Source organism: Orbicella franksi, chromosome 2, assembly GCF_964199315.1.
Source record: "Orbicella franksi chromosome 2, jaOrbFran1.1, whole genome shotgun sequence".
In the NCBI taxonomy this organism is placed as follows: domain Eukaryota; kingdom Metazoa; phylum Cnidaria; class Anthozoa; order Scleractinia; family Merulinidae; genus Orbicella; species Orbicella franksi.
Genome location: NC_138146.1, coordinates 13,398,505 through 13,422,486, shown reverse-complemented (window position 1 = coordinate 13,422,486; position 23,982 = coordinate 13,398,505). Strand labels below are relative to the sequence as shown.

At 40.4% G+C, this 23,982-nt stretch overlaps 2 protein-coding genes across 2 annotated transcripts; one reads left to right on the top strand and one right to left on the bottom strand.

The window, feature by feature from the left end:
* The first annotated feature begins 420 nt into the window (after window positions 1-420).
* Window positions 421-5,211, top strand: LOC145470817 (uncharacterized). The gene is made up of 5 exons (XM_081454674.1): window positions 421-439; window positions 1,318-1,410; window positions 2,232-2,588; window positions 3,170-3,517; window positions 4,716-5,211. Exons 1-5 carry the CDS (start codon window positions 421-423, stop codon window positions 4,880-4,882), a joined length of 984 nt encoding a protein of 327 aa, XP_081310800.1. The 3' UTR covers window positions 4,883-5,211.
* Window positions 5,212-6,366: 1,155 nt separating this feature from the next.
* LOC145470809 (uncharacterized) lies at window positions 6,367-23,007 on the bottom strand. The gene is made up of 17 exons (XM_081454662.1): window positions 22,848-23,007; window positions 22,445-22,522; window positions 19,916-20,019; window positions 18,952-19,036; window positions 18,244-18,331; window positions 16,716-17,032; window positions 13,590-13,696; window positions 13,390-13,436; window positions 12,767-13,042; window positions 12,164-12,224; window positions 11,682-11,809; window positions 10,825-10,948; window positions 10,074-10,164; window positions 9,283-9,419; window positions 8,746-8,818; window positions 7,948-8,060; window positions 6,367-6,770 (listed from the first exon to the last, which is right to left on the bottom strand). The coding sequence occupies exons 1-17, from the start codon at window positions 22,898-22,900 to the stop codon at window positions 6,682-6,684; spliced, it is 1,971 nt and encodes a 656-aa protein (XP_081310788.1). The 5' UTR covers window positions 22,901-23,007; the 3' UTR covers window positions 6,367-6,681.
* Window positions 23,008-23,982: the final 975 nt, after the last annotated feature.

Here is a 23,982-nt window from a genome sequence, read left to right as displayed (position 1 = left end):
TTCACATTTCCTCATTGAAGCAGCTCTTAGGTCGGTCGGAGATCAAGAATTCTACTTAACTTTATACACTTGTTGGATAAAATGTGTTTATAAAATATTGAAAACTATTTTGACACTGATCTAAAAAAATTATAATACAATTGATCTATGAAAACTTTGTTGAAAACTAAATTTTCGGCAACCTTCTGTTGCCGGCTTCGCCAGAGTTTGTCATAAGATGTTCATCTCATCTTGCTATGGGTAGACATTTCGAGTGAAACCGCGGCCCGAGCCGCGGGAAGCGGGACGTATGATACATAAATACATACATAAATACATCCATACAAACTTTATTGAATACCAGGAAAGATTTCAAACCGGAATATTTACTCGAATAAAAAGCTCCCATAGAGAGCAAGGGAAAAACCCCCTTTCTCCATTATGATGCCAGTGACGGCCAGTAAGTGACAGATGAATGAAGTGACCTTGGCTGACCGTTCGGTCTTACCAAGTTATTTGGATACGACTGAATGTCTGTTATTCGCAACAATCGTTATTTTTGCTAAGTTGCAGAGTAGTTTTTCAAGACAAGTGCATCAAAATCTCGGTACCAAATGTCCAAAGAAGATACATAGCAACCCACAAAAGAGGAATCTTTCTCTGATAAAACAATTACTCGCTTAGAAATATTGCTTTCGGCAAGAGTTAAAACTGAACTCTCCGTAGCTTTCTCGGTGTCTGATCCAAAGCTGTATGTGAGTTATTTGCCGCCGATCAATATATCAGTTTTATTTGCACAAACAATCCTGTCATAAAACAAGGGAGAAACTTATCATACAATTAAGAATTGAACTTTCGTTAACCTGCTGTTATACTCAACAAAGTTTTTTCGAGCGCAGCCAAGCGCGCACTAGGCATGTCACTCAAAAAATACGTGCAAAATATTCTCCCACTTCTGCTTTTCTCTTTTTACTAAATGACTTAATCAAGGCTGTTATCTCCAGCTTCAATTTTGTTATTTCAATACGAAATCCGGTGCGAGTTTCCAAATACAAACAGAGAAACATTATTTAAATGATATTTGCTCTGCAAAACACCTTTTTCTCCCGGCTGTCAATGACCTATTGTTTCAAAACTCGATTACTTATTTTCAAAATCATCTTAATCAATTTTCTTCGTTATCGCTGAGTAGACCTGAGTAAGCAATAACTAAATATAGACGTGTGCAAAGAGCAAAAAAATGTAACAACGAAGGCTAACAATAAAGCCACGTGTGCTTTCCAGTGAATCATACGTTAGACGCGAATTTTTGGTACGGAAAGCAAGTTTGAAAGCAAGTTATGGCTTTTTATAGCGAGAGCGATGTCTTACAAAGACTTTTCACTGGAAAGTTTCTATTAATTTACAGTCTGTGCGTGGCTGTGTATGCGGGTAAGTTCATTTGTGAACGTAACCGTGATCTTTTTTTCATATTAATGTCTGCCGTTCCGAATAAATCAGACGTTTCATGGTTAAAAATTCAGCGGCACGTACATATACAAGCATTAAAGTTAGAATATCTTGCCATATCACCGATGCTAGCGAAACTGTGATACGTTAGAAATCGATTATAATGTGCCAGGTCAATGAACAGCAGAAAACTTCAAATATTTGATTGTGCCAGTCTGCCTCTGACTGGAGACAATTGAAGCCGAAACCTCAGGAATATAAAACCTAGATTCGCTTCGAGCTTCGATAAGACTATTTTGGTCGCGTATATACACTAGCTCGGATGTAAATATCGTCTCTGACACGTATTGACTGTTGCAATATACAGAGCGACAAAATTTACGCTGTGTTGTCAATTTGTGAAAATTACGTCATTGATAAATTTGGGAAACTACCTAAACGTTGTTATGCAGAACCGCTTTCTCCGCGAGGTAATTCTGTCTGTATAGTAAAGGACCCGAAATCTCGCCGATAACATCGGCAAAGTATTCTGATTAATAAAGGACCCGAAATCTCGCCGAATTTCTATTTTTGCAGGCATTTCGACAAGTTTGTTAAAAAGCATATTTGTCTGACATGCCCCAGTTGCTAATCGTTATATCCCCGAGATACGCGGCATAAATCGACGAACAAAATTCGGTCGGTGTCTTACAGTATAAACACCCCGAGCTTGACTAATACTGGACATATCTGTTAATTTCGAAGGATATCACTGAAATATTTGGACGTTTTATCATTAAGTGAAATCGTTTCTCTCTCGTCAGGTGTTCTAGCTGACAGTCAGCGAACAGAATGCCCTGACGAGCAGATCGCACTGGAATGTCCCGACCTGGAATCGGTGCTCCAAAATGGAACTTTTCTGGAGCTTCAATGGAGGGTCACTGACCCCGAAGATCTCAAGAAGGAAAATGTTGGCTACTGCAACAAAGGCTTGCAGTGTACCAGATACAGAAACATAGAAAGTTTTGATCAAAGAATCAAAGTAAGCAATCCTGTTCATGGAACACTTCTTGTGAAACAGATGAAGCTGAACGATCGACTTATCTACACTTGTGCCATAGAACGCAGCGGAAACAAAGGCCCCATTGCTCACAAAATAATCGTGACTTCTTCAAAGCGTTGTAAGTAGAAATCATAGCTGGACTGATTGATTATAATTCAGTGAAAAAATTGCTTGTGAATTCAGTTGCGCCTTTCTTTAATGAGGAGATTAATTCATAAAAGGTTTATACAGCGACGGCTTGGCTACAGTGTGTACAATGTCGGAAGTTTTTTTAACGTGAAGAGTTAGTTGTTAAAAGCAGTTCTCCCTTGATAGAAAACCTTTATAGTTAAATTTTTGACTTTAATGATTAAAGGTTGATTTGATGGTCAACTACAAAACTTCAATGAATAGATGGTGGGAAAAGATGGCACCAATTCTAGAATTATCCAGTAGGAAATTGGACTAAAATCATGCATTTAGCAACCTGTTTGACTTGTTTAAAAGCGAAAAGTTTTAAAGGTAAATTTACCACTGAGAAAGAAATGAGATAAATAAAGATAGTAGATCTCCGAACATGACACTGGACAACAAAGTGCAGAGTAGTTAGAGTCGTCTAGCTACGAATGGGAACATCGTGCAATTTAATTTTATTTACTTCACTTTTATTTTATCGTTACGAATTGTGATAATGTTAATTTTCTCCCTATTTCATTTTAGGTCTGTCCTCCACAGCTGGACAAAACCTTGACCTGGGTCAAACATTTCACAGCATGTTTTCTGAGGAAAAAGTGGAAGATATTGAATGGTACAGAATCGCACAAGATGGAACGAAAGTGAAAATAGCTTACTGCAGCCCTTCCTCGCCATGCAGCTTGGTGGAAAATTGCATCAGCTCCTGTCCAGAGTACCTAACAAGGCTGAAGACAGACGAGCTGTCAATCATTCTGTCCAATGTCACACAGGCTGACCGCGGATTGGAGTTTCAATGCCAAATACACCCTAAGATTATGACCAAAGGACCTCGAGTTTTCATGATCAGGATTAAAGATGTCTTGCCTCGAGAAGGTCAGTGTGATTCACGTGAATTACGCTTCTGTTCTTTGTGAGTGACAGCTTAAGCAGCGTCCACACTACACCGGAAAAAATACAAAAACGCATATTTCTACGGTTAGGCCTGCCGTCCACACTAATCCGTCACGAAAACGGAGCTAGCGGCTTTTCAAAAACGCTCTTCAAATCGGAGAAGTTTGAAAACGCCGGCTTCTCGTTTTCATGTAATGTGGACGGAAAATATTTTGAAAACAGAGCTTTTCGAAACCGATGGCGTCACGATAATCATGTGATTTTCCTTCCCGAGTTTTCCCAAAACACAAATCCAAAATGACCGGTGATTGTTGCGTTTTCAAATTCCTCCGGCGTAGTGTGGACGGAAAACATTTGATGCGTTTTGAGAGAGAAAGTTCCGTTTTTAAGTTCCTCCGGCGTAGTGTGGACCCGGGGGGAGGCACCGCCATTTATGGGCTATATAGGTATGTGCCGCTGTGAAGGGTATGGTTTTCAAGCAGTTTACTCTAGGATAGGGTATATAAATCAGAGCGTTTGGGTCTAGAATAGGGTATAATTTTTCACAAAACTGACTAGTTGGTCGAAGATTTTATCTAGACTAAGGAAACCAGGAATTGCCACTCAAAAATATGAAAAAATCAAATCGCCAAGTTTAAATTTATGCAAATCAACCTCAACAGTGTCGATAGATTGGGGGATTTGGGGAAATTACTCTAGTATAGGGTAGCAAATTTCAGCTGAACTAGCTCTGGTATGGGCTAATGGTTCCAGGGTCCCAGCGGCACATCCCCACCCGGAAATTCCCAAAGTACCCCCCCCCCCCCGGGAGTGTGGACGGAAAACATTTGATGCGTTTTGAGAGAGAAAGCTCCGTTTTTCAAATTCCTCCGGCGTAGTGTGGACAGAAAACATTTGATGGGTTTTGAGAGAGAAAGCTCGGTTTTTAAATTCCTCTGGCGTAGTGTGCACGGGGCATTAGTTGGGCAAGGAAAAGGGGTAAATACATTTAAGGTGGAATTCCACCCGTGACCGCGATTTTTGTTTTAGCGGTAGAACGCGAATCGCCAGTGTCGCCGTTCATGATTGATCATCGCTTAGAAATTGTCAACGCTTAAACAAGCTTGACGCTTGAAGTTATATGCAATGTCTGATTTTGACCATTAAACCAACTATTACATTCTTTGTTTTGCGGCTGTAGATGATGTCAACCGAACAACTGTCACAACCAGGGCAACGGCAACATCTGCCGCGGACACGACAGGATCGACTGGAAACAACCCAGGACCTTACAGTATACAGAATAGCTGGTTGATAGCATTCAGTGTCGTGATTAGCTTAGTGATGGCGCCCTACGGAATCTCTTAAACTTTTCCTGTTTTCAGGATATTGTCTCGGCGATATCGTAAGGCTGCCTCTCCCCATTTCCACGCGGTCAGTTCGTTTCGAGTCATGTGACAGACAGACTGTTCGCAAGGGTGACGTTACCGAAACCAATAAGGAAGCGCGCGAAGTCTAAAAATAGAATGCAAATTATTGGAACCACGCGAGAGTCAGACAACATAGGCGTTTTCTGAGAGAAACAGGAGGAAAATGAACATCAAATTTTTGTTTTAAAAATTGTTCTAGGAACACTTGCTTACACGCTTGAAAAAGCGTCAAATCTTCCACAATTCCGTTTTGTTTGTCTGAGTTATGACGTCACTCGCGCGCTTCGCTATTCGCCGTGAAGGCCTTGGAAAGCGCAGAACTGAAACTGGCTTAATCCTAGCCTTACTGAGTTCTTGACCAGAGCCTCGACCCTCGATAGTTTTGTATGTTTGATGTGATGTGCAAGTCTTTATGTTCTGGGAGAAGCAATGACATTACAACAGAGCATAACTCAAATCTTTCTTTATTCAAGAAAAAAGTAGTTTAAATATTTTTTTCACCTCCGTTTTCAATAATTTAGATTTGCGATAAATAATGCATAATATACAAGTCTTTTTTCTCAATGTAGCTTATGTACGATTCTCTAAAAGTAGTCTGCAATAAGAATGATGTAAGCGTTGTAATCGCATGCATTATACAGATAATCCTGCAAATAATTGTGAAACATGACATATGAAAGCACCATAATATGTATAAAAAATAATTTGTGCATACAAAATTTACTTTGTACAATTGCTGATGAAACTTTAAATTAGCGAATTTTGACTTGTTAGCTTTTTCTTAAAGAAGCCATAACAAGTCAATAATTTTTTTTTTTAACTTAACTCAACTTTGTAATGTACAAGATCATTAAATGATGGAATTCCATGTGAATGTAAAGATATATTTATCCACAATACAAGTAAAAGAAACTATTATACTCTGTTTCGTTATCTCATAATTCTTATCCTCTTTTTAAACCTTCGTTAACGTGGAATTGTAGTTAGAAAGCTCTGATTTTACATAGTAAGTGATCGTAGTCTGTCTTTAGAGAAAGTGCCTTTTTCGTCCAAAATACACCCAAGAGGTCATCATTGAATTGTTTAGAAAAACCTGTCGAATCAGGTACTAGAATTGTGGAAAAAGGCACCGGGAAGTTTTAAGTAGCTATCTTACGTCAGATCGTCAAGTTTCTACGGCAGCATGACGTATCCTAAGAACGTCATGTTGAAGGGAAAACTTTCAGAGCTTCGATTTTCAAAATCGAATCAGGCACATTTCTATTGTTTCTACAAAGCTTTGCGAGTAAAGAAACGCTACTTATTATTGGTGCAAAAAAAAAATGCTATTTCGTTTTTCTCTTTCGTTTTACAACTAGAAATAAAAACCGACATTTCTTCGAGGGCAATAAAAAATACAGACCCTTTTGGTAGGACTTAAAAATAGATAAAAATAGAATGTGTATGTCTAGTAGGCTAAGGCAAAAAGATTACCTAACTTTATTTCCAGACAACTGAGCAACCATGCAGTTGACGTTTAATTACACCAACTCTAGTCTGAATTTCAGCCGTCTCTTCCCTTTACAGCGCCCCCCTCGGGGTAGAGGGAAGAGACGGCTGAAATTCAGACTACACCAACTCGGGATATGGACTTTGTCGCACCGAGAACAAGTAAAAATAAAAGCTATTCAGTTGTTTTTGAAAAGAAGACCAAGTCTTTCCAGAGGATAACATTAAGGTTAGCCCAGCTTGGAGCGATCAAAAGTTCATCCCCTTATGGATGTAAATATTTGTCAGATTGTACGGGTCTCTCTGTTTTAACTCAAACACGCCATTTTTATGCAATGCTGAAAAGAGAAAGCACAGGGCTGTCAGCAAGATACACTCTATGCTTTATCACTAGTGTAAGAGCGGCTTTCAATTAAGTGCAGTAAAACCAAAACTAAAGCGACAGTGCAGTGCTTTCAACTCAGTGTAGTAAAACCAAAACCAAAGTAATCACTCTAGCCAATCAAAAATAACACAGACAATACAGTGAACCAATCAAAACTGGAGGTCATTACATGTGGCTGACGCAAAGCGCAATTGGTTTTGGTTTTACTTCTGATTGGATGAAAAAGTGGCGTGAGTATTTTTTAGCCAATCGTGTAGCGTAGTTGATGCAAAACCATGTACTTTTCGACACTCAATTGAAAACCTCGCTAATAAGGCGATTTTCAATAGAATGTCGAAAGCAATGAAGTAATTACTTGGTTGTGGTTTTGGTTTTACTACGGTTTGTTTGGCTGAGCAGTCTAATCGGTAAGTAATTGGTTTGGTTTCGATTTTACGGTACTCAAATGAAAACCGCCCTACTGGCGAGCTTCTTTGAACCAATCACAGCGCGGCGATTAGAAAACTAAAGCAATTCCAAATTGCTTTCGACCGTCAACTGAAAACCGCTCTATCAAGAAGCTTCAAGTAGTCTAATTTTTTTTAGATTCGTCTTTTAGTTTTTTAATCAGTAATGCAATCAGGCAAACATGAGAGCCCAGGGGTGTATGTGGAGGGCGGGGGGTACTCCTATATAAGCGACATGGGTATGTGCCGCTGTGAAGGGTATGGTTTTCAGATAGTTTAGTCTGGGATTGGGTATAGGAACTAGACAGTTTTGGTCTAGAATGGAATATAATTTACCGGGAAAGTGGCCAGTGTACAAATAATTTAGTCTAGAGCAGGGTTCTTTACCCGGGGTTCTATAATAGTAACTGAAACTCGGAAGCGATTTTGTAAGATATTGGTTTAGTTAGCGTATGTTGGACTATGATAGTGATATTTTATGCATGGAAAATAGCTAGTCTGGGATAGGGTAGGGATTTTGGTGCCTAGTCTAGAAAAGGGTTGCAAAATTAAGCTGATCATGGTCTAGTATAGGGTAAGGGTTTCAGTGGCCCAGCGACACACCCCCACCCGAAGATTTAAAGAGTACATTGGGGCCGGGGGGAGGGGACAGGAGAGACTTGTTTTATTAATAATGATACTCACAGAGAAGGTGATAGAAAACTTTCGCTGCAGATTTGCGAGCTGTCGATTGTGGAGGACACAAGTTTCTAAACACGACAGGTTCGTGACTGTCTCCCATAGCTTTAGTAACCAACCTAGTGGAATTAAAGCCATCACAAAGCTGATTAAGAAAGAGAACACGACAATTCCGGCTGCATGAGAAAGTAATGAAAACAGCAGTAGCGACAGACTGTTTTCGCCGGGCTTTCCATTTCTAAAGGCGCTGTTTTACAAGGCGTTATGTTTCAACAAACTTTCCTGTAAGATGCTGCAAGCGATGCACGGGCTGTTTCACTATGCAGCACGTTTCAAAATGTGTTTGCAGGTGTTACGAAACGTAGAGCCAACTGATTCTACTTTTCGAAACCACTGCGATAACATCAAGGTTGTAAAACATATTCATCTGTCGGTGTGTTGCACCAGGCATTTCAGTGGACAAACTTTTGTCGCAAGAAAAGACGACACGAATTGCACGAAACATGAGCTAGTCCCGCAGCACCAAGTTCCCGGTATGTACGTTGATCAGGCGGACTCCCGCGCTAATCCAGGATTAAAATTTAAAAATTTACGCGAAGTTTTGATTGTAGTGTCAAGTATAATATGGAGAAAGATAAAGATGATGCTGAATAATTATAAAGCTATTATATCGCGTTTTTAACAACTGGCTCCAGATTTAAAACATTCAAGGAACCTTGAAAACCCCTAGAATCGCGTCATTCATTTCATTCCTGACTTAGCCAGATAATTGAGGTGAAAGAGATCGAGACTTTAACACAATACCTAAATGTTTCGTAAGCTTGTTCTTCAAGGGGTTGTGTGACCTCAGACCGCTCCATAAGGGTTGGAAGCTCTCCTGTACACAAGAATTAAGAGGTTTTACAGTGCAAAAATTAAGACGTATCGATAAATGGACCCCCTGGGGTACTCCCTGTTATGGACAATATAGGTATGAGCGGCCCCTAAAGGTATGATTTTTCAGCCGTTTTGGTCATAAACAGGGTATCGATTTTGGCTATTTTTGTAATAAATAGGGTCTGGTTTTTGCACTCGTCTTGAATTGGGTGTGTTTTTTTTTTTTTCAGAAGAACGTACTTTTTCATCCTTATCGATAAGACCATTGGTCTGATCTAGAGAACTAATTACAGGGCGCAGGTCTGAAACAGGGTCTAGATTTAAGGGTCAGGTCATAAATAAGGTAGGGAAAATCGCGGAGTGTGGTCCTAAATAGGTCAAGGGTTTTGAGAAGTGGGCCGCACACCCCCACCCAATTTTTCTGGGAGTACCCCCCCCCGAAAATAGACACACCATTCATCTCACCAATATCCCCCATGCTGAACTCGGAGTCGGAAGGTTCCTGGATAGGCGACAGAAGCCCAGAGATGGACGGACGAAGAATCGAAGACGATCTGGAAACGAGAAGATTCATTAAATCTGGCACGATGCCGAACATGATTCAACTCTTTCACTGAATTGAAAAGTGTGGGTAGATAAAGAAATAAGGCCATTATACGGGTGACGAGAAACAAAGTGAACATAGCCGAGTTGAAATCTCCCGTAAGAAACACGTAGGAGAAACATTTGAATTTTTTCCTAAGAAAAGTCCTCTTCTAAACGGATATTTTATGGTCGGTGTTTACTGGTCACAATAAAATAACCTCTCATCCATGCATGGATGCTTGTATGATTGATTAAATCCCCATTATCTCAGCCTATGGAATCACATTAACTTTTTACGATAACAGCGGAAATTCTCGCGCGCTCATTGGCTAATTTTCATTGTCAATAAGCGGACAGACACATGAATTTTTAATTTATGCGGTGCGTCAATTTGACAATATGTTATCGTAAGAAACGAATTGACGTCAGTTTTCCATGCGTCCGTCCTGTTATTGACAATGAATTTCGTCATAACATTGTCAAAGTAGTCTGCAGATCCACTCGGCTATCGCCTCGTGGATCCACATCAATGTTATGACGAAATTCATGATCAATAACTGGACAGATGTGTGAAAAACTGACGTCAATTTGTTAAGTTACATGTTATATATATTAATGTGGAATTCATTGCAAGATTGACACACCTGGAGAGACGTGAACCGCTGACTTACCTCCCTCGTGGCGCAGGCTCCTCGAGTGTGAGTTCTGCACTTATACCTCGATCGCCACTAGCAGAAAGATCCCCCGCTTTCATGCCGCTTTCTACAAGATTCAAAGTTATTGTTATTCAGTCATTGTATACTACTTGGTAGATTTTACATTTACTCTTGTAAGTACGAAAATGTTCGACCATCCTCAATAGAATACGTCAATCAGGTTAGATGCAATTTAAAAATAGAAAAATATGTTTCAATGATTACGGGAACACAAAACGCATTCCAACAGAAGGGCCACAAAATACTCAAGTCATTATAACTCCCTGATCTCTCCTTTGAACTTTCTTTTAACCAGGCAATTTAATTGAATGATATTTGGGTTCTCCTTTTCATTTGAACAGCTTTAACTTAGTATTTCATGGCCCCATATTTTTCGCTCATATTTACTTTTGTCAGTTGTTAGAATAGTGTATTAGAAGCAGTAGTAGTATTGTATCTGTTAGTTGCATTATTAATTTTTTTTGTCCCCATTAGTAACATCTTTGTTATTCAGAATTAACTCCTGTCAAAAAAGTTGTCATATTTTTAGTGTTGTAAGCAAAAACAACAACAAACAAACAAACAAACAAACAAACAAAACAAAAAAAAATTTGAAGTTTTGTAAAACAAAACAACAGTTACTCAATACTTCTTGTCTGTGTTTGTTTGCCTCATTTCAAGGCACACAAAAAAATTTAAAAGTTGAGAGCTGGCTTAATTTTTCTACCGTGAGGAGCCGGTGTTAATTCCGAGCTGTTTGCTGCGGAGTGTTCAAACAGTCCTGATCCCTCGCCAGTTGCTTCTCCACGGACAAGCTCCTTTTCACGTGGAGTTTCCATGCTGCGTGTAACCTTAAAAAACATGATTGAGAAACTTATTGTTTAAGGCCCCGTCCACACTGCAACTGAGAAATTTGAAAACGGAGGTTTCACTCTGAAAACGCATCAAATGTTTTCTGTCCATACTACACCGGAGAAATTGGAAAACGCAACAATCAACGGTCATTTTGGATTTGTGTTTGAGAAAAAACCCGCATGATTATCGTGACGCCATCGTTTTCGAAAAGCCCCGTTTTCAAAATGTTTTTCTTACACACTAAAACGCAAAGCCGACGTTTTCAAATTCCTCCGGTTTGAGGAGCGTTGTCGAAAAGCTCCGTTTTCGTGACGGATTAGTGTGGACGGTGAGCCTAACCGTAGATTTACAGCTGTGTTTTCAAATTTCTCCGGCGTAGTGTGGACGAGGCCTAAGAGCACTGCATGTCATTGTTTTATCGCGTCACTAGAAGTACTGGCCACTGGAAAACCAACGAACTTATTGTATTGAACAGTGTTCGATTGGCAGGGACCCACTATGAAGTGCAGGTTGACGATACCGTAGAAAGCAGTGAGGACAGAAACTGCTCGATCAACAGTTTTTTCTTTTTGGGATTTATTTGCTTCCAACCGATCTGGGATCAAACAGCCATAAGGATGTTCCACTGGACATAAAGTTATTTTTTATTTCTAGTTAACATTACTGTGTATGTTTATAGATGATAGTTTTGCGACTAACCTTCGAGCCGCCATTATCATGGGCACGTACCTCAAAACTGTCCTGAATGGGTAACGGGCTTCCCTCATCCGACGCCCCAGACTCGCTCGACGAGTAGTCTTTAGGGACTGTGACAGCATTTCTCTTCCACAAGTCGAGAAAAGGATAGCTAAGGAGAGCTGAAAAAAGTCATAAAACGCTAGCAGTCATGAAAATGTTAACAAAAGGAGGAAAAATTGCAAGGTCATCAACGGTTGTTTTATTAGACGAAACTATCTGAAACTGGCCAAACTCGGCCAGATAATACCTTATGGCCAAATTAGCTATTGTATTTAACGTACTTTTAAACAATTTTACTTTGTTAAAAAAACATACAGTTTAAAGAGTTGAGAGTAAAACCTCGTTCATTACGATATGCGGAGTCATTTTTAAATCCCTTAATCAAAGTACCCTGGTATAGATAGAAGTCAAAACACTGTTAAAAAAAAAACTCAATTTCTTTCTTTCACCTTTTTCTCGACCTATTTTCTTACCTTCTGTGGCTGGTGTTGTGAACAGATCCTTTACAGATTTCAACGGATATTCATCAAGTCTCTGAAACAAAGCACAGGAACATGCTAATGTCAGTTGGCAATACCTGAATAAAGAATGCGTGTTATTTCCTTCAAATGTCACATGATCATCGAGCGAGAGGTAAAGAAAGCGAGGCTTTGATGATCAACTTGTAACCAAGGAATTTACTTTACAGAAGATCAGATGAGATAAGGCATGTCCAGGTGATGGTGAATTCACTCCAACATTAAACTTGAATCGTACCTGATCGAAACTCAATGAACGCAGCAAAATAAGTCACTTCTGAAAATCTCACAAACTAGGCATCGAGTTTCCTTTTCTCGTTAACAGCAGAAATTCCATGTCTGGCGGCCACCTTTCACCGCTTTCACGCAAAAGTGAGCTGAGATTCGTGATAGCTTTCTTCAGAAAGTTTTTTTTTTCAATTTTTCTGATCGGGATTTTCTTTAGAAGTTCGAGGTCAGGGGGAGAACAACTAAACTGCGAGCGGACGTTTAACGACTGTCTTAAAACTTGGCGCTTAAACATAACAGTACGTAAAACAAAGCATGCTTGTTTCTCACTCGTTCCCGGAGAGTCTCTCGTCCTTCTGTATCCACGTTTCGTCTTATGACATCAGCATCGAGTTGGATGCTACGGTCGATAGCCAACCTTTTCCTCTTCTGCGGTGGGGATGGGATAATGGTCTTGATAGGTACCCCTGGGGTAACTAGCCCGGTGGGAACAGGAACCTGGGGAGAAAATACAAGCCTCGTGCAACGTGATGTTAATGCAGAAATCTTGAAATTCATAACCTCTTTTGACTTACCGAGGCGTGTCAGCAAGAATTTCAATGAAAACTAACCTTGATTCTTTCACTTTATTCAACAATATTTTTGCTTCTTGTAAGCGCGGTTTGAGCAAATATAGATAAAAATCAACACGAAATTTGGTATTTTCTTTAGCAAGTCTCTTCGGAATACGGCCAAGCTACGACATATCAAACCGAGGTCAGCTTTTTTTCGAAACACACAAACTAGCAGTGGAAGCACTACAGATACCCTTATAAAATGAAAAAACTGACAACTGTGGAAAATTGATCACTCGACATTTTGGTTTAACCAAAAGATCAGCACGTGGCACATATTTTTACTTGAATACCAATTTACATCTTCTGATCGAGTTTCTTTTTTCTTCTTTCCCTCACCTGGTATTCCCCTACTAAAGTCGTGGGCATCTCATCGTCTCCAGGTTCTGTGAAAATAAAAAATGAAAAAGAGCAAAAGGCATCACATTTGTGGCCTCGTTCGCTGCTGTCGAATAACGGGGAGGAGAACTTTTGGGACGTCACTGTTTTTTTTTCGCCGCTACAAAATGAGTTCAGTCATGCTCTCAGCTCATCCTCACCTGCAGTCACCTCTAACACTCCACTCGGCTCTCCTAACGTCAGTACACCTGCTAAAGACGGCTCCTCATCCAACGGGTCTGGAATGGGTGGAGGGGGTGAGGCTCGCCTGATGAAACATGACAAACATAGCTCAATGTTAAACAGGAATACAGTAAAATTATTGTGAACCAGTTTTTGCGTTAAACATTATTGCTTTAAATAGATTCCTCACACTGTGTATGAGAGGGCTTATACTTGTTCGATATGTCGCTAGGAAACTGCGTTCTCTTTTCTAGCAGACTGGGGCGGGGAACTTTACTTAGTGTACCGAGAGCTGGGCCTTGCACACGTTACATTTGTGAAGTGTTCTTGAGCAAAATAGTTCATTCTGACAGCGCCTCTCTCTCCGCTTACGTGTATACTGGGGAACTATTGATGGGAGTACTTTGATTGCGAAGAGGAGAGAGTTGCTTTGGTAAGGTAATCCCTCTTAAGGTTTCATTTAAAAAATTGGCCGTTGTCATTCACGTTCTCTTTAATACGCAGAATTTGGCCATTTCTCGTTGTTTATATGTAGAACGGAAAAGAAATCAACATATGAAGGATTCACTTTCTTACGTTGAACTTATCTAGCTTGCTTCGCGCTATATTAACCAGAATCAAGTCCGGTTAAACTGCTTAGTTATGAGGTGATTCGAGTGAAACATAACAACTAGAGAAAAAATAAAATTAAATACAGTTTAGTTGATTTAACATTGAGGTTGACTTACGATCCTGGTGGTTGGTCATCTCTCCGCTGAGGTGAACGTCGTTGTAGTGAGCGGGGAGAACGCGAGCGACGACGAGGAGACTTGGAACGAGTACGAGGAGATCTAGAACGGGCTCGAGGAGACCTGGAGCGAGCACGAGGAGACCTGGAACGAGTACGAGGAGACCTGGAACGAGCACGAGGGGACCTGGAGCGGGCACGTGGAGACCTGGAACGAGCACGAGGAGACCTGGAGGGAGCACGAGGAGACCTGGAGCGAGTACGAGGAGACCGGGAGCGAGCAAGAGGAGACCTAGAACGGGCACGAGGAGACCTGGAGCGAGGCCGTGGAGAACGAGGAATAGCAGGTTGTGGAGAGTCTTTGGCGTCTTCAGTTATCTCAACCTCACCTGGAATCTGATAACATTAATCACAAGGAAGCAGTCATTAAGAGAACTGTGCTATATCACATTTGTATGTTAAGTCCTGGTCAACAGCCGATTTGCCCTCCAGCCCAACTTCCAGAGTTGTCAGTATGGTACGGTAAATACGTGTTTCAACATTTGTAACTGTAGCGTTTGCCCGGACCTACCAGTGAGAACTATCTTTGCTTGATTTTGACGTTTGTTATCTGCTCATTCGCATATCTTGAACAGGGCCACTGGGTATGAAAAGATCTCCTTGGAGAACTTATTGTTCCGGGAAACCTGACGGACCATTTTTCGAACCCTGCCGGTACGCCCTCAAAACCAAGAGATTATCAAGGTAAGAGAGTGAATCCCCAACCCCCCCCCCCCCCCCCACCCAAGGTAATCCCTTTAAGGTTATTTTTAGGCATAGTACCCAGTTCGTCCGCGTATGTTACTCGCACGTTGCGTGGATGTTTTCGTGGAGGATTTGTTTATGTGTCGCTTCGTTTCAAACCGAAGGAAAACCTCTAACTCTGTGGTATGCCTTCTTTTACATAAATATCAAAGAAGCCAAGGAGTTCTACCCTAGCTATGTTTTAATACATTTCAAAACTTTATGAGGGGTTTGAATAAGAGACTGATGTCTCCTGCCCAAACAATAAACTGAATGAACGGTAGAGAAAGGAGCAGCCAAACGAGTGCAAAGCAAACGAACACAACGCAACTGAATAAACGGATGGTCGAAAGTGCAGACGGACACTCACCGCCTAAACAACAAAAGGGAGTTTAAGCAACAACGACAAAAAGGCCAAGAGCAACGTCAATTAAATAACGACTTTATATTAAGCCGAGGAATCTCGCAAGAATTTAGATTCATTCAGTTTGTCTGTCACTGTCAGGGGTATCCCAAACAGAATATGTAAGACAGCGTCAAAATTCGAAAGAGAAATTTAAAAATTGTCCGTCATATTTCACGTTCTCTAGAATACGCAGCATGTGATCATTCCATGTAGTTGCTTTGTACAGAATCGCAAAGTTTTGTTATACCTCCCAACACAAATACGTTTTCCGATTGGAGGAGAACGTGTCACGTGTCGTGGGTCAAAACTCACTACCTCCCCGGGGCGAACAAAACTCACTAACCCTAGGGAAACAACACCTTGAACTTTCGACTCGCACGTGATCAGGTCGACCTCAATGTTCCCCTCGGCTTCGCCTCGGGGAACATTGAGGGCTTAATAACGCACGATTACACAGCCATCGTACTCGTTGCCTTTGCCGTTGTGGTTTGCCTAGTACTTAGTAGGGAGTTTTAGCAAACCACGACGGCGACGACAACGAGAACGTCACCAAACAAAGGGTTTAATGAGCAGAACAATGGTTCTGCCCGTGCGTTTTGAATCTTTGTACATTTCTTTGCCGTCCTCTGCAAAAAAAAACAACGTGAAATGACAAAGTCGTACGTACTTTGGAGAACGTGTACCGCAATGACTACTTTTTCGTGTCTTCCTTTGGAATTAAACGCTGTCATTACATATTTAGTCAGAACAGGTTTTTAGATCGATAGGCGTCCTGAACAGATCTACACAGTTGCGACACTCAGGGTAAAATATAAATCCATTTTTCACCGTCAAGGCGTCGTCCTCCGCTTCGCCGTCGTCATTGCTAAAACCCCCTAATTTTTAAACTGAACGGTAAAAGAATAAACAGCCAAACGAGCACAAAGCAAACGAAAGCCAAGCCGAACAAAAAGACGACTGGGAGTGCAGAGAAAAACTGTGCTATGAAACGTCCTTTGAAACCAAAACAGCTATAATGACTTCACTACATTTCCCACCATTTCGTCTCAGGTAGTTTCGAGAAAGTCGCTTGGGTTGTCCACGCATCGCGCGAGTAACATCCTCGGAAGAACTGGGTACCATGTCTAAAAATAATTTAGGAGGGATTACCTTGGGTATGTAGCCTCTATGGAGGATTCTCTCACTTACCTTGATAATCTCTTGCTCAGTCCATTATCCAGAAAACCAAACGCGAAAGATTCTGATGTTGTTCTTAGTGGTTTACTTACTTTTATCAGCTCATCTTCACGGATACGAATATGATTTATCTCTGGTATGCTGATATGAGCTGCTCTGGCCGCGTACGGACTGCGTTCATGATCTGAGCCGGGTGGCACCCTCCACTCGGGAGTTCTGGGCTGCACGGGTGTACCGGGTATACTGGGAGGACTAAATTGCCCCACGGCAGGAGGTGGAGATATCAACGGGGAAGGATGTCCGTTGCCGTTGACTGCGAAATAGGCGTCCTGCGAGAAACAAAGTTTAAAACAGAAAAACTGTTTGAAAATACTTAGCTAAATATCAAATGCACTTATAACATAATGCCAGTTTGAATTTCATTTTGGAGTAGGTTTCCTTCTCAAAGCCCGCACTGTATTCCTTTTTACCGCACCCAAATTCGCTATCAGCCAATCAGAAGCCGTGTCTACTGTCCTGACATCCTGCGATATTAAATCACTGACCTGATATGGCTACAATATGGTGCTCACTTGGCCGCATTTCACGGAATTTCTGTACGGTAAATACCCAATCGTACCTTTTTGGCACGCTTTCGCGTTATATCTGGTTCGTTTGGTCTCGCCATGGGTATTTTGGCTCGACCACGTCTAGCCAAAATATGAATCATGGCTTGACCAAACTCGCCTGATGTGCCACGGAAGCTTACCAAAAAAGGTACGATTAGCTAACATAATACCACACAAAACTTGGTGTATTTCCTAGCCGTGCTGCCTCGAAATGTTTGTTCCGATACCAAAAGCCATACCGTTTGGTGCATGGAAATGGTAGCAAATTCAGTCCATTATGAAGACAGATTCTACACACATGGAATGAATTTTGTGATTCCTACGGGAATACAATAAAAGTAACGAATCGCTTAAGGAAGCCAAAGTTGCCATCATGCACAAAATGTGACTGCTGTTAGCAGAATATCGAAGAGAAGTGTGCACAGAATAGAGACTGACGTGAACAAATCATAAACAGCGAGTATCAGACTGTGCTAGTTAACGCATTTTCTGCGCGGAAAGAGCGGGAAACGTGAATTCTGTAGTGTTCTAAGAAGGTGGAAAGTGGAAGAGAAGTATAAAATGCTTATTTTTGTCATTTATTTATGCGTTAGTAGTCTTTCAAAAACATGAGCACAAAATTCTATTTGACTTGCATTTAGCGGGTTAGTTATGAGACTTCTGATCAAACGAGTACAAAAATACGAACTTTTGACTAAAACGCAGGCTTACTTCCGCCTTAGAATTACGAATCTGAATGATGTGTTTTGAGTCTCCTATTAACAAGGGATGGGAGCAAGACGGCAAAGACAGGGAGCCTGGAGATACAGATACCGGAAGCACTCCCTCCCGCCTATAAAGGTTTAAGCAGACACAAGGATATTGTACAGCCCTTCAGGGGCCAGATCTTAGTTTGTTGTTCTGAGCATTTGTTTTCTGTTAATATTGCTTACTTGACCAATCAGCGCTATGGAATGGACTTCAAGATCCCAGCGAAACGATTCAGTTGTGAAATCCAACGTGTCTGTGATAGCTTCCTCTCTGGTAAAAGATCAGTTGTACCTGTCGGTTGCGATCAATCGCCAACTTTACACTACTCTTACTATTTCTTTAGCCTTATCTCACACGTCTCTCTGGTTAAAACAAACTGATAGTGACTCACAAATACTATGTGTAAAACCGGGATAAATGGCCGGAACAAGGGCAGGACAAACTTTTATCTTTTAACCAAGATTATGATTGTAGAATGATTTAAAGGCAAAAAGCATTTTCAAATTAAAGCCAGTAAAGTACTTTTATCAGGTTTTGCACTGATTTGGGTGTTTAAACCTAAAGATTACTTCTAAAGTACGTTTTTTCATTAAAATATTCCACACTTAACATAACCCCAAGTCACATACACGGGCAACTATGAAACAACCATTGACACTAAAATACCCTATAATGTTAGTAAACTATAACATTATAGTAACATTGAAGTAAAACTCCATTGAATTCTGGAAATTATGCCATTAATTCCTGACATTGTTCTGGTTAAAACAAACCCGCAACTTGTTGCAAACATAATTATCATAACATTTTAGGACTTGTTCCAAGTCTAGCAGGAGTGTATTACAAGACTCCTTGCCGTTATTAAAACTTGTGACATATGTTTTTTATACCTTGATGCTTGATTTATCATATCAATTTCACTGGGTCGTAGTCCCGAGGCATTCTTTATAGTCTTCCACATCTGTGCAACTTCAACTACCAAGACAAAACATAAATTATTTCATTGAATACATTAGGTCATAAGAATTCTGTTTTACTAGTTGGTTAACATCAGAGGTGCTTTTTGTTACTTCCTACATGAGTAAGAGGGTTGCAGCCCTGTGTGCCACGTGACACATAAAGGGGACAGTAAATACAAGAGAAAGATTTAAGAGGATTTAGATTCTGGGGGGAGGCAACTCTTATGAAAAGGTCGGGGATGCTTGTCAGAAAATTGGAGTTAAACCTCTAAAGGAGATCAATATGGGCTTGGCTCGAGCTTTATTTGACATCTAAAAGATACCACTGGTACTTAAAATGGAATAGGCTTAATTATAAGCCACTGATCAGGAAAGGAGCCCGCTTTAGTAGACTGCACTCCAGATAGTGGCCAAAATTGAACCTAAAAATGGAAATGAGGGCATTTTTGTTGTTGTTATTTATTCGAGTACTTCCTAAAAGATACCTTGACAGTTAAAAATAGTGGCGCTTCATCCTGAACACCCCAAGTGAGACCTAAGTGAGACAACAAGCATTCCCAACCTTTTCTTATGGGAGTCCCCTGGGATTGATATAACATTTGAGCTGGCTCATCCATTCCATTGATGCCTGTACTGGCCATAACTGGCCATGATGAGCATTGGCCTTTGTTCCACTTCTCATGTCATCACCTTTGCCAAAATTGGCATCATCTGCACTCAAATTCTGCAGGAGAAAAAGATCTTTCCAATGATACCCAGATCAGAGTGATTGGCTCAATGGAGCCTGAAATATGCACGGAAATACTCAAGAACATTTGAGTGAAAAACTCGGAGCAAAATTATTGATTGATTGATTACATATGCTCCCAGAGTAGTAATAATTGCATGTCCTTACCCCATACAGTTTGTGTTTGTTTACGATAGATTCGCACCACACCAATCATTAGGTTGGATGACAATCGAAGGGCAAATGGCACAACAGGATTCACTATATCATGACTGAAAAAAAAAATTAATAAAAGGAATGAGTAGGTCATTTATCATAAAATACAGTAGTGTAATGGCTATTTACTAAAAGCACTTTCTCTTTATTTCAAATTATTGCTAAATTTCTCTTTAGCTAAGACTTCTGTCATCACAATACAATCAATCTAGCAATATTGTGGGGAGCAACCCCGCAATTCAGGCTGGGGGAAATGGGAGGGTTTGGAGGTTTCTGCACTCTAATAAGCTAAACTTAAGGCAAAAATAAACAATGTCTGTTATCTGTATAGAAGGGTTTTCAACTGAATGTTGTGAAACTTAAACCAAGGTTATCACTCTGGCCAATCAAAAAGGACACTAACTATCCATTGAACCAACCAAAACTCAAGGTAAATACATGTAGCCGGCATGAATTGCAGGAAAACATGTGTGAACGAGTCATGTTTGGTCACAAGGCCACAGCTGTAAGTCAATTACAATGCATTAAATCAAGAGCAAATAATCCAATTGTTTAAGTATAAATCTACTAGTCGTTAAAGACTTTTTTGAAATCCTCTTCAGAGACACTTGGAAAATGCAAAGAAGCAACTGCCATTTTGGTAACAACCACACAATGCTAAGCTGCTCACTATCTAGTAGCGTAGCCAATAAGAGAATGGCATTCGTAGTAGAACACTGGTAGATTTAAAATAAAATGGTGTAGTTAAATAAGTAACGCTGCATATTCCTTCAGTAATTATGATTAATTGGTGACACCAGTAGAGCTATACAGGACATATAGTGATGACCTTTATTATATACAGACCTACCAACTCTCCCGGTTTTCCCGGGAGTCTCCAAGTTTTTCATCAAATCTCCCGGTCTCCCGGTTAGAGCACCAAATCTCCCGGGAACTACCTACTGTGGCTCTTGTTAATTTTTTTTTCATTAATTTCGTTATTTTCGAGATGTCGGGAACGTTCGGAAGGCCTTCGGGTGATTGTCGGAGAGTATTCAGACATTGTCGAAAATTATATTCTTACAATGCAAAGATTTCTAGCCGTCTCCAGGTTTTGTACTCTGGGGGTTGGTTAAGGTATGTATATACATACTGAGATTTACATGTACTCACTGAAAAGATGTGAAATAAATTCTCATTCTCAAGCCCGTCCAGCAGGGAAAGCCGCAAAACTGGACTAAACCAAGCAACATATGGCAGTCTGCGGCCTTTCCCTACATCAAGGAAGCATGGAAAGCCGCAAAAATCTAGAATAAAAATTTATTTTTCAAATCGGCACTCTTAATCCTCATGGTATCAACGAACACTTTTCATTCAACTAATTTATGCTGTTGTTTTTCACGTAACCATACACCAACCAATAGCATAGCTCCATCTTTCTGTATATAAACCACACACAACCCACAATTCCTCGATTCGCTCCTTGAATTTGAATCTCTTTATGGTGGCCATTCATATTATCAATCCAGTTGATAAAGTCAAATTATCTAAGTAGTGGAAACCCAATCAAATGTTGCATATTGCTTTTTTTACATGTGGAGAAAATAATACGTCCAATCGGGAGCCGCGTATCATGTTTCTCCATGTGTGAACCATATCACAGCGATTCTCATTAATGCCCGACTGGTGGCGTGGGAGTTGACGAAATTACCATCCAAAGCAGTCCTTGAGTTTTCTTTCCTGCTGTTCGTTTGCCTGCTCCTCCACTTCGTATCTAACTTTCCATTCCTAATATACAAGCAGCTCGTCCGCAAAGACGTCTTCCCCGTCGTCGCTTGAAATATTGTAAATTGCTCTCAAAGCTCTAAGCAGTGAGTTCACAGTTGTCGAACGTGCTCGATCGAAGTTTATTTCGGAGCCTTCCGAATCGAAACTTAACTCTGACTCCAGTGACGAAAAAGAAATGATTCTGAGACAAAACTTGGACGTTTTAGTCCCAAAATACATCGGTACGATTAGTTTTGCATTCTATTTTCTCGAGCAAATACAGTGAGTTGACTGAGGCGCTATTGTGTTTGGTTCCTGGGTAGACGTCATCAGGTACCGCCGCCCCAGACTCCCTAAAACGCGGTCGTGAAACACTTAATCGCGACTTTGAAAGGGCATAGAAAATCGAGGATTCAACCAAATTCAAAAATTTCTTCGCCCAAATGCTTCAAATAAAGTCTAGATTTGTTTTAGCGAAAAAAAAATTTGGGGGTTAGGTGCACTTTAAGGGTTTTTCAGAATTTCTTTCACTATTATCATACAGCACAATGTAAACAGTTTTCAAACTAAAGAATATTTTTTTTACATTTTGTGTACACCAAATATAGGCTTGTATGAGGTCACATAAAATTCTTTGCATGGACTCTAAGTGAAAGAGCCTCCAATGAAAACTATGATCGATATCTTTTAATTAAGTCTTACATAACATGATTTGAATAATTGTGTTTAACTTACCACGCTCTTGGAATATTAACATTTCGAAAATCCCGATTTGCCATCCCTTTCTTTGAATCGCCATATGTGGCAGCCAACCTTTGGATAAAAAAAATATACCAGTATAAGCTAATCAGTTAAGCATACTTTTTACATCACGTTTTATGTCCTCTTCGTAACGAAGAGCAATTTGGTACCGGCCAGTGAAGCGAAACGAAATCACGATGGATAGTCCATCTTGGTAAGTTATTTGGTTCTTTGGGTTCTTTGTAGCTTAGCTTTGAAGTTATGAAAAGTAAACTATTATTTGCGGTCCTTTGTTGTAAGTTAAAAATTGGTTTCTAACTTTCCGCCGACCATCTGCATGTGGGAAGAGTGTGCGAACAAAAGTACATAACGCTTATCAAGTTGTTCTCAAGCTTACCAAATAAGTCCAAGTCTTCCTTTCCTTGTCAAAATGTCAACTGAGTAAAACATCCTTTATCCTCCTCAAAGAAGAGACCCTAAAGAAAGTTAAAAAACTCAGTGAAAATAAACTCATAACTCTAAAAACTTTCCCAATTCAGCGCCCAACTTCAGCTCACTTTGACGTACGTGCCGCTCGAAGCGATGCGAGAACCTTCAGATTGCGATGAATTAAGTTGATAAGCAGAAATACTAAAAATATGAATCGAAATGGCTTCTAAGAAAAGATCTTCAAACAAGAGGAATCGGTCAGAAAGGAAGCTGCACATTTATATTATTTTTGGTAAGTTTTAGCTAAAGCTTACTTACAAACATGTCAGGAGTGCGGATCGTAAAATTAAAACAAACAAATAAAAGTTTAACTGACCTTTTTGTTCCTGATATCTCGGTTACGGGAAGAAGGAATAATTTGGCTGCAGTGGGAAAATGACTTTCACTCTTGCATCGATCTGCAGTCAAACAAGCGAACTTTGTTAACTAGACTAATCAAAGAAGTTGAAAGCCTTCGTAGATCGAAGCTAGGTCGAAGCACATGGTCTCATTGTCTCGAAGCAAGTTACTTCAAAGACCTACTCCTTCCAATCCTATACATTTTAGCGTTGGCACTGGACACTTACCTGTATACCCTGTAAGTGTACACTTAAATTTCTCTTTTAAAAGCAAAATAGTCGCGTTTATAAATGAAAGACTGCGTTTGATCAAGTGTTCCTACGCGCAAGAAATTTCAAACCGGTGGTCAACCATTCACCGCAATTTCGACCAATGAACGCACCCGATGAAACAATTTCGCGCCAAAATTGCGCTCGACACTGCACATTTCCCCCCATACAAGAATTGTAGGCAGCGCCACACTACGCCGGAGAAATTTGAAAACGCAGCTTTATTTCTTCGTTAGACCTACCGCCTGCACTAATCCGTCTCGAAAGTGGAGGTTTTCGAAAACGTAGGCATTTGAAAACGCCGACTTTGAGTTTTAGTGTGGACGGAAAACATTTTGAAAATGGAGCTTTTCGAAAACGACGAAATCACGATACTGGCTGCGGCCACACTAAGAGAGTTAACTGGGTTTATTTTTTAGAAACCTGGTTAAAAAT